An 11519-nucleotide genomic window follows, 5' to 3' on the forward strand; every position below is an offset into this window, starting at 1 on the left:
CTCTCCCTCTCCCACAGAGTCCATAAGACTGATCTATACATCAGTGTCTCTTTTGCTGTCTCGTACACAGGGTTATTGTTACCATCTTTCTAAATTCCATATATATGCGTTAGTATACTGTATTGGTGTTTTTCTTTCTGGCTTACTTCACTCTGTGTAATAGGTTCCAGTTTCATCCACCTCATTAGAACTGATTCAAATGTATTCTTTTTAATGGCTGAGTTAATGTGTGGAAAGGTGGTTTTTTTTTTTCCTTAGTTAGTGCAAAAAGATAGATTATTCCATAACTCTACTGGGAAAACTAGTTGGTCACTTAGAGAATTTGGAACCCAAAATAATCTCTATTTCGTCACTTATAATACCCCCCCCATTTCCAGTAGATAAAACATTTAAGCAAAACCAAACAAATAACAGAATCATTAAGGATAAAAACTATGAACAGGATACTATTTTTGTTTTTATATATAAAATCATAAAGTAGAGGTGATCTTCCTAAGAATGACGAAAGCTAAAAGCTTTAAATGGAGGAAAAAAACATTAAACAGGGTAAAAGACAAATGAGAGCTGGAAGACAAGTAGTAATATGCATGATGGATAAAGGCTAATATACTTTATATATAAAGAGCGGTATAAATCACTAGGGCTTCCCAGGTGGTACGGTGGCAGAGAATCCACCTGCTAATACAGGAGACACAAGGGATCAGGTTCGATCCGTGGGTCAGGAAGATCCCCTGAAGTAGGAAATGGCAACCTGCTTCAGTATTCTTGCCTGGAAAATTCCATGGACAGAGTAGTCTGGCGGGCTGCAAGTCTATGAGGTTGCGAGGAGTTAGAAACGACTGAGTGAACACACACACACACGTAAACTAATAGGGAAAAGATTAACTATCCAACACAGATGGACGAAGGACCTGAATAGGCAGCCTACCAAAAAGGTGTAAACAGTTCAGAAACGTGTAAAATACACATTACAAGACTTTCTCCTGTAATTCATAGAAGTGAAAATTTGAACAAGGAGCACTAAAAGTGAAATAGAATCTATAATTTAAAAACTCCCTACAAACGAAAGTCCAGGACCAGATGGCTTCACAGGAGAATTCTACCAAACATACAAATAAGAACTTACACCGATTCTTCTCAAGCTCTTCCAAACAACTGAAGGGGAGGAAACACTCCCACAGGCATTCTGTTAAGCCACTATAACCCTGATACCAAAACGAAGCAAAGTCACCACCAAGAAAATTACAGACCAGTGTCTTTGATGAATATAGATGCAAAGATTCTCAAGAAAAATATTAGCAAACTGAATCCAACAACACATAAAAAATATACCCCACAACTGAGTGGAATTCTTCCCAAGTTCACAAAGATGGTTCAACATATGCAAGTCAATCAATGTAGTATACCACACAAACAAAGTCGAAAGTCACATGATCATCTTGTAGTATACCACACAGACAAAGTCAAAAGTCACATGATCATCTTGTAGTATACCACACAAAGTCGAAAATCACATGATCATCTCAATAAATACAGAAAAAGCATTCGACAAAATTTAATACCCATTTATGATAAAAACTCATATCAAAGTGGGCAAAGAGGTAACATATCACAATATAATAAAAGCCACTTATGACAAACCCATAGCGAACACAATACTCAACAGTGAAAAAAAGCTGAAAGGCTTCCTGCTAAAATCTGGAACAAGACAAGAATGCCGACCCTCACCGTTTATATTCAACATAGTATAGGAAGTCCTAGCCACAGGAATCAGAGAAGGAAAAAAAATAAAAGGTATCCAAATTGGAAGAGAAGAGCTAAAATTGCCACTATATGCAGATACTATGATACTATATACAGAAAACCCCAAGGACTCCACACAAAAGCTAATAAGTGAATTCAGCAAAGTAGCAGGATACAAGATTAACATTCAGAAGTTGATTACATTTTTTTACATTAACAATGAAATATCAGAAAGGGAATGTAAAAGACCATACCTTTCAAGATTGCACCCCTCCCCCCAACAAAGCCCAGGAATAAACCTGACCAAGGATGTCAGGAAAGGACCTGACCAAGGAAAGACGCATATGCTGAAAACTATAAAACATTAATAAAGGAAATAAAAAAGGATTCAAAGACATGGAAAGATAGCCCATGTTCTTGAATGGAGAAAACTTTCATGGCTGATGTGGAAGGAAGTACAAAATACATCATTAGGTTAAAAAAAAAAAAAAGCAGCAAGTTGCCAAGGAGCCTGACCATACAACTCCTCTACATGGGAAATAGAAAGAATAATTTATGTGCTTCTCTGAGGTCACCAGGAATTGTTGATAGTGTTTACACAGGGACTAGGTTGGGAGGGGCACCCAATTTTTTTGCACATTCCTTTTAGTGATTTAAATTTGTGTATGAACTATGTTCACAGGTAATTATGACAACAGAGAAAAGGAGGGACAAGCTGATAGCTGGGGTTACTACCATCTGACAATATACAATGTAATAAAATGAACCCAACTGCAAAGTGAAAGTTCAAAATCAATGCAAAAACTTATAAAATTTCATGAAGTCAATGAAAGTGAGAGAAAACTGTTTTAGTTACAATTCCATGGTCAAGTAACGATCTGGCAAATGTAGGCTGTTTAACACTGAAACACAGGCAATCGACAAAGGATGAAGCCCTTCAAAAGAGAAGGGCTTGTTTACCAAGGATCAAAGGAGATCCTCAGCCCTTAAATGCTGTTGCTAAAATGACCCTCTTTACGATCATGCTGTGAACAGCCAATGCAGAGCTTAGAATGTCACATGGCTTTCATACATATTGTCCAAAAAAACCCCACACATCTAAAACAACTACTTGAATGCATTATTTGCTCAATTTAAGAATAAGCAGCCAAGTGCAATCCTAATTTTGCTGTCAGATTTTTTTTTTTTGGCCAAAATCTAACTGCTCCTTATTTCTCCATGGTAGTCAGTCTCAAAGTGTGGACCTTAACTTGACTTAAAAATGTGAGATCCTTCTTAGATTTTTGTGGGTAAGTGATCTTGTTTCATAGAAGTTCATTATTACACAAAACTAGGGGCTATATATTAGCAATTAAGTGGGTTATTATGGACTACTAACATTCGGACTTTATAAAACAAAACTAGCCATTACTAAAATCTCCAGTTCCATTTTCCAGAGGGAAATGTGAACACTGCACAATGCTAAACGATGTGAAAAAGGTTCTGCTGAGCATGTAAGGATGAACAGAGCTATTCCCTTTAAATTCTACTTGTTTTAAAGGAGAAAGTATGACCAATTCATTCAGGTAATTATCAACCACGTTTGATGTAGATTGCATGGCTCACTTTTAAGTGTGTAGTCACGTGTAGTTACATCAATGGAATTTTTGGCTACTAGCTTTCTTCTAACAGGACCTTAAGACATTCTGTATGCATCGCAGTTCAAATATATTAAAACAAGTCCCCTCAAATTTGCTTACTTGGTATTGCTGTTTTAACACCTTGCAATATACTATCGCAATAAAGAAACAATGCATTTGAATAACTGTGTTTTAGGGCAAGGCTTCACAACAACAAATCCTGAGTGAGGTTTCTACTTCTCAATGATAACTTTACAGCTCTTGCTAGCATCAAGTTTGGTATTCTCCAACCTTACTATTATGACTGAGCTTGGTTTCCATCAGAGGGCAAGAGCAGGTGGGAAGAGAGGTCGTTAGAATCTTCTGCCCATTTTAGATAAGCAGGAATTAGAGATGATTGACAATCACAGTTTGGAGATGACACGCTTTAGAGAGTTTTGCATGAAAAGACACAGGGAAGAGTCAACAGAACTGGAAACCCAGGAACCTGGGTTCTACCTCCACACATCATCCAAACACTTACAGACACACGGTTACAAGCCACAGTGCTGAGAGCAAGCAGGACTCTCGATCGGCATTTCCTATGGTTCCTTTGACTTGTACCCTTGCCAGGGACTCGGGTAGGAGTGAACTGCAGTAGCCTCACGTGGAAGGTGTTTTGGCAACTCCTTCCGGCTGATGAAAAACTGAGGGCAAAGGCAGAAATGAGGGACTCACCTGATAGTCCTCCATACTTTCCATCAGCTCACAGTCCTTTCCGCTAACAAAGAAGAAACTGGAAAGAGGTTTGTTTGCGACTCCACATCTTACTACTTGAAGCATCCTGTGCGTGCCATCACCGCTTTCCTTTGCAATTTGGCACGTATCTCGGCATTTGGAAACGCCGATCGAGAGCCGTCCTTGCTCTCAGCAGCTCGTTCATTCATTCATTCAGACATTTATTACTTCCTGTTGGCAGGCACGAGGGTGCTAGTGTCTCCCAGGGAAACCCAGGTGAGTCCAGCAATTTCAGTCTTCAGGGAGTTTACAATTTAGTCGAGAAGATAAGACATGCAGTGAAAGCAGTGAATAGGGAAGAACATTTTGAATGCTGTAATGTAGGTAGAGGCCAAGTGCTGTGTGAGTGTGCGAGAAGGAAAAACCTAGCTCTAGATGGGAAAGGAAGGAGACTGAAGAAGTAGAGTGGATAGTTATCTGAATTAACTCCAAATTTAACTAAGTGTTCTGGGTGTGGAGCCGTGGATGCAGCAATTGGGAGCCACTGAAGATTTAGGAATACTGCTGTAATATAACCACGTTCTTTGGAAAGCTTCGCAGGCCATGGGCTGCAGGGAATGCTGGGAGGGAGAGAACTGCCCAGGGGACTGCTGCAGTAATGAGTGTAACGAGGCTCTGGCCATGGCAGGGGAGTAGTGGGCAGACGTCTGAAAGGAAGACTCAGAAGGCCCGTGAGGATGAGCAAGGGTCTGCCCCAGCCACCAGTCTGCTTTATCCCCCACTCCCTTCTATAGCCTCTGGATCCTTTAGGACAGAGCAGGGAATGGAGTCAGCAGGACAACACAGATCATCTCCCAGATGTAGTACTGAGTGAAAAAAGCTGTATCGAGGGGCACACCACTGTGTGGTTCCATTTAAGCTCTATGTGCCGTTCTGGGAAACCAGGAACAAGAGGAACTAGCGGTGGAGACTGAGCACTAACAACCGTAAGGGGTGAAGCAGGTGGGATAATGCACTCCCTCCAAAATCTACATCCCAACACCTGGAACCCGTGACTATGTTACCTTATATGGCATGGAGGACTGTGCAGTGTGGTTAAACTAAGGACTTTGTGATGAGATGATCCTGGATTGTCCGGTGTGTGTGTGGGAGCGAGGAGCACTGCGTAACCACAAGGTTCCTTATAAGTGAGAGGTGGAAGCAGGAGAATCAGAGGCCAAGAACGAGAAGAGACAGAAGAGCAGAGGAGAGAGCAACGTGACTGGTAGCTGGGGCCAGAAGCCAGGGAACATGGGCAGCCTCTAAAAACCAGAAAAGGGGGGAAACAAATTCTCCCCTAGAGCCTCCAGAAGGAAGGCTGCCCTGCCAATTCATTTCTGACTTTTGACTCCAGAATCAGAAGAGAAGATGGTGTTGCTTCACCGCACTGAGATTGTGGCAATTTGTTACAGCAGCAGAAGAAAATAAATGCAGGTAGAAAGCTAAGGGAGTGAGGTATCCAGAAGCCAGGTGAACACAGCCTATCAAGGACAGGGGAGTGATGGCCATGTCAGAGTTCTGCCAGGCCAGGTGAGGACTGACCATCAGGTTTAGCCAGGGGAAGGTCCCGATGACCCTGACAAGGGCACTTTCAGTACCACGGTGGGTTTCAGAGAGAACAGGATGCTCACAACTTGTCTGTCTAAATGAACGGAAGGCAACGTATGGACCAATGGTGAGTGTGTGTCTTAAGATAAATAATAAAGAAAGTGAAGACGATGGGAGCTGCTCAGGTATCAATTTTGGTTCTCTGCTGGGAATGCTTCCAGAAATGATTACTCTCAGGTGTTTCTGAGATTCCTGTTTCTTTTAATTTCCCCCATAGAGTCCTAACTTCCAGTGACAGTGAAAGTCATTCAGTTGTGTCTGACTCTTTGTGACTCCGTGGACTATACAGTCCATGGAGTTCTCCAGGCCAGAACCCTGGAGAGGGTAGCCTTTTCCGTCTCCAGGGGATCTTCCCAACCCAGGAATCAAACCCAGGTCTCCTGCACTGCAGGTGGATTCTTTACCAGCTGAGCCATAAGGGAAGCCCTAATTTCAACTTTCCCCTTAATTTAGGTCTTGAAGCCCCTTCTCTGAATTCCAGCGTGACACCAGGGAGCAGTCTTGGAGCCTGTGTTTACCCCATGTCACATGGAACCACCATGACTTGGGTCCCTGGCTCTCTCCCAGCTGGCACTAGCTTCATCCTCCAGGTAAAGCACACCTGCCACCACAAGGCCCTGGCAGGTAGCAAAGGATGGTAGCTGCTGATGGGCCAGGCAGGCCCATTTAGGGGGCCCTCCTGTAGGCTAAGCAGAGCGTGACCCCTGTCAGTCAGCAGACTTGTCATGCCCACTCTGCTATGCAGGTGGGGCAGTTTGGCAAGTTCCCCAAGCACCGGCTGTTACCTGAACTCTCCGCTCAGACCTGTGCTCCAAGCTGCGCTGTGCTCAAGCTGTTCCGGAGTCTGGGGTGGGGTGGAAATCCTGAGTCTTCCTGCACTTAGATCTCCTCCTTAATTACTCAAGCTCTGAACCTCTGCATGGCCGGACCCTCAGAACCTGGCAGAGCACACATGGCAGAATCTGTGGATTTCTCAGCCACTCAGAGATAGGTATACCTCGCGGGACTAGGACACGACGCCCAGAGACATTCAGAAAGCAGGGTTAGCCCAACAGCAGGCGAGGCGCTGGGAGTCAGGGCTTGCCTTCCTCCAGGGTCTCCTCAAACAGGGCTTTTCTCCAGGGGCTAGCTTAGATGTCTGCCCACAAGAAGCATTCTTGAGGTCTAGCAGTGTGATATGGTGGGGGGAATATGGTCTGCCCTTTCAGAGTTATTTTCCTCATCGCGGCAGGTCTGGAGTGAGGGAAGGATTCTGTTTGGACTGTGATGAAAGCTGTAGCTCTCTCACCAGAAAAATGCACAACCATGCGTTTTTACACATTATTTCATCTCTTCCATCAATCTCAGAAAATACTCCGCAGGTCACCAGGGTTAAGAAGCTCCGCTTTAGGTGTCTTCCAAAGTGTGATACTCACTCCACTGATGGTGCTCAGGATTTTAGGGGATGGGAGGATGAGTATTTATTTTAACAGCTCTATTTTCAACATGCATGTAAAACCTGTGATTTCACTGGTAATAATGCCCAGGGCAAGTAAGTGGTAAAACAGACAGTGAGTCTACTTACAGATAAACATTAAATAGTTCAAGTCCTATGCCAATTTGAAAAAAAAACTGGGACACTGATTCATGGGAGGTCATTTATTTCTTTAAAAAAAAAAAAAAGCTGGTTGCAGCTCAATCAATGGGGTTCACACCCCCTAACAATGTGAGCCACTCTTACCTAAGCTTGGAGTGAGGAGCCCAGAGCACCCGGCTGAGAAGAGGGCCAACTTCCCTGCTCAGCCATCACTGATTCACCTCTTTCTCAAGTCCAAGGCTATAACAAACCTTGTCTCATCCCACAGTATGTTGGCTTAAACAAGTCTGACTTGTTTCACGTGTGTGTGCTTTCCTGTGAGTGTGAATGAATGTGTGTGTAAGTGTGTATACAGAGGGGGTGTGGTAAAGTGGGGAACAGGGGAACCAATGGGGCTGAGTCTTGTCCCTGCAATTCTATGGCAGAGCTCCAGCAGGCTCCTCGCCAAGGACTACACTTGGGAAGAAGGATTCTGAGGATGGGCAACATTCAGAAATGAGCCCCAGAGAATAGAGCTGGTTCATGATACTCCCTTGCCTGTCAAGGCCCCGCCTTGTCCTCACGTTACAGGAGCTGGGTTCTAGCCTCAACAGGTGTCAGTGTCCCTGGTCAAGTCCGAGCAGAGGAGAGAGGTGGAGAAGGCAGCACAGGGGCTGCTAGGAGGGCTTAACCAGAGAGAAGAACAGAAGTGTCTTCTCTGTGTTCAGGCCTTACATGGAGGGCTTCTCTCTGATGGGACAGCTTCTCTAGATTTCTCGTCTGGCTACCTCTCCTCCTCAATATAAAGACAACCCTACACTTGTTTCCAGAATAGAAATCTGCAGACGGAAGCTGACAAGCAACTGGAGTATTGGGTGATTATGGCCATAGGTCAAGTCTGGGCCACAGGTTTGTAAGTATGATGTTAGTTTTTTCCCCCATATCCTCAGGTGGGAGCCCAGTTATAAGGACACCTGAAACATGGCCACACTGGGACTCTTGGAGCAACAGGTGAGGGCAGGCGTAGGAAGCAAACTGAGAGCCTTCTCTGAAGGTTAGGTAAAGCAAAGCAAGTGAAAGTGAAAGTCATTCAGTTGTGTCTGACTCTTGGCAACCCCACAGACCACACAGTCCACGGAATTCTCCAGGCCAGAATACTGGAGTGGGTATAGCCTTTCCCTTCTCCAGGGGATCTTTCCAACCCAGCGATTGAACTCAGGTCTCCCGCATTGCGAGCATATTCTTTACCAGCTGAGCCACAAGGGAAGCCCAAGAACACTGGAGTGGGTAGCCTATCCCTTCTCCAGGGGATCTTCCTGACCCAGAAATTGAACCGGGGTCTCCTGCATTGTAGGCAGATTCTTTACCAACTGAGCTATGAGGGAAGCAAAGCAAAACAAAGCCAAATCAAACCACAGTGCTGGGTGGCTAGCAGAGCCGGGAGGTGGAGCCATCTCAGGAGAGATACTCTGGACGGTGCTGGGAGGAGAGGTCACACCCTAGGCTCCTGTTGATAGGTTATAGTTACAGTACAGGATGCCATCCATAAGCCATCACATGCCTGGAAGTCTCTAGTATTCTGGCCTCTGCCTCTCATTTCCTGCACTCAGCTTCAGTTATAGCTACAGCTAAACCCCTTCGGCATGACCTGACACCAAATGTCAGCTTCCAACATTAAACTGGGCTCCTGCTGCAGAATAGTGAGTCCTGTCATTTTACCTATGAAGTCTCCCAAATTCAATCTTCCCCTCTTCTTGGTCAAAGCCACTGTTACCTCTCACTTGGGCTACAGGGTAGCCTCCTGCCTGGTCTCCGCACACCCACTTTGGCTCCCTCCTCTCCTTCTCATCATTGCAGCAAGGATGCTCTTCCAAAGGTACAAATCTGACCATGAAACATCCCCGCTTGAATCCATTCCCTGGCTTCTGGTAGTTCTTAGAATCATGCCCCAAATCCTGACCACAGCCGCCTGGCTGATCTCCGGCCTCCTTCCACTTCCGTCTCCGTGCCCACCAGCTTCTGGTCACATTGGTTTTATTTCTGTCCCTTGACTCTGCCAAGTCCTTACCCTTCAGAGCCTCCAGGTATTCTGTTCCCTCTGTCTGGAGTGTTGTTCTCACCACATTCCACCTGGCTAAAGCCAGGTATCCACTGATTAGCTCCCAGAGTAAACAGTACTTTCTCCAGAAAGTTCTCCCTGATTCCTACTCTGATAGCAACAGGCAACTGAAGAATTACCACAGCGTGTTAGGTCCATGAATGAGACCACATTGTTTTGTCCATTGGTACCTCAGTCCATTGGTATCAGTACCTAGCTCAGTGCTGCCAATCATCAACACATCAAGTGAGTGAATCAATGATTAAAGAACTGGGCAGGATGATTCAGTGAAGACACCTGGAACAGTGAGAGTCAAGTCCTTTCATCCAAAGACCTAAAAGCATTTGCTGGGGCCATCTTGAACGAAGAGCTAGAAGCAGGGAGCAACTGTTGGTTTATGTCCAAGCATGATGGCCCCACTGTCCCCAGTCCTACAGCTGGGCCTGGGGTAGCCCTGAAGAGTCAGTTTGCCTCTGGCCCAGGCTTACCTGGAGCCCAATAGATAAGATCATCTCCCACACCCAAAGGTTCTTGGAATGGATAGCGTACTGATTTTGGAATCAGACACACCTGACTTTTCTACTATCTAGCTCAGATTCCCTCAGATCACAAACTGACCTCGAACTACTATAGTGTCTCTTTGGGTCCCAGTTTCCACATCCTAAAATGGAGATAATAAAATACACCCGGGGATCAGACAGAGGTTTGAATATCATCATGAGCCTGGAATGCACAGCTGCATGCAGCCCAGAGTGCTACTTCCCTCTCCCTAGCAAAACTGGCATACCCCATCACGTCACTCTGCTGGACACCCAGGCCAGCTCTCAGGGCACTAAACGAAGGGAGATCTGAAGGGCGGGAGGACACAGGCCGTCTAAGGCACTGCCCCAACTTTTCCACTGGGCCAGGGAAGCCCTGGCGCAAGACAAGGTGGCACAGGGAAATCTAAACTGAGAAGGGTGACCAGCCTTTTGGATGCAGGAGTAGAATGAGATGGGGAGGGGAGGACAGGTGAGCCTGGAAGCTATTATTCAAACAGAAATGAAAAGAAGTTGCAAAAAGGGAGAGGCTGATAAGGGAACAGGAAGGAAAGATTGGGTGTGTGAGGGGCTGGGAGGGAAAAAGTGACCCAAGACGTCAGATGGCCAGAGGCTGCAGCAGGAACCAGCAGGAAGTAGGAGATACCTTGGGAGGTGGGAGAAGTAGCAGACAGCAGAGGGTCAGGGGAAGTGCTGGAAAGGAAGGGCAAATTCCTGGTTGGGGAGCCAGTGGTGGCGGGCAGGGGTTTGTTACCAGGAGAGAAGAAGGTGGCTGTCACCTTGGGCCCTCCTGGAGCGCAGGTGCACGGGGCTCGAGGGCAGTGGTGAGCCGGTGGTGGGGGAGGAAGCAGGGGTGTGGGACCACCGCTCGGCTGTACCTCGGGATCTCCTTGCAGGTCGCCCACGTAGTACTGCTCCAGCCAGCGGCGCGCGTTGGCCGAGTGCTGGTGCGGCGGCCCGTCCAGGTCGGCGCTCACGTCTTGGCCCGCGCGCGCCCACAGCAGCTGCTCGCCTCCCGGGTGCTGCCGCACGAAGCCGGTGAGGTCGTAGAGGCGGGCCCCGCGGCGGACCCAGCAGGCGCCGGCCGCCAGGCGCCGCTGGACCTCGGCGGCGGAGAAGCAGGCGGCGGGGGGCGGAGCGGGGGCCATGGCGGGATAGCGGAGCTCTCGGCTGGCTCGGCGGCTGCCCGGCGCGCCTCTGGCAGCCCTCGGCCGCCGCCGCCTTGACGGGCCGGCCGCCACCGCACCTGCTCATTTGCATGCTGCGCTCCCATTGGCCGCGCGGCGGGACTCCGCGGGGGCCGCTTCGCCATTGGCCGGCGGGACGCCTGGCAGAGCAGGGCGGGCCGGCGAGGGCGCGCTCGGCCAGGTGGCCCGAGGCAGGCCGGGGTCCGCGCTGCACCGGGTGGTCCTAGGCAGGCCGAGGGCGCGCCAGCCGGGTGCGTCTCGTTGTCGAGAGCACAGGGGCAGGCGGATGGGGGTGGGGCGAGTCCTCCTGCCGTCGGCGGCGGTCCGGACAGACGTGCTCCTTGGCCTGATCGCCACCGCCGCTGCCTATCTCCACCGATCTCCCAGATCGCCACCTGGGAGAAACCTTCAGGT

At 47.5% G+C, this 11519-nt stretch overlaps 1 protein-coding gene across 2 annotated transcripts in view; it reads right to left on the reverse strand.

The window, feature by feature from the left end:
- The window catches only part of FA2H (fatty acid 2-hydroxylase), a 54515-nt gene extending 43398 nt beyond the window's left edge, over positions 1–11117 (reverse strand). The window contains exon 1 of one of the 2 annotated variants that reach the window (XM_005218348.4): positions 10698–11117. In XM_005218348.4, the coding sequence (XP_005218405.1) occupies positions 10698–11066 (369 nt within the window). In that variant the 5' untranslated portion in view covers positions 11067–11117. The remainder of the gene's footprint in view (positions 1–10697) is intronic. The other variant, NM_001192455.1, reaches the window with a different exon arrangement.
- Between the last annotated feature and the right edge of the window lie 402 nt (positions 11118–11519).

Source organism: Bos taurus, chromosome 18 (assembly GCF_002263795.3).
Source record: "Bos taurus isolate L1 Dominette 01449 registration number 42190680 breed Hereford chromosome 18, ARS-UCD2.0, whole genome shotgun sequence".
Classification (NCBI taxonomy): Eukaryota; Metazoa; Chordata; class Mammalia; order Artiodactyla; family Bovidae; genus Bos; species Bos taurus.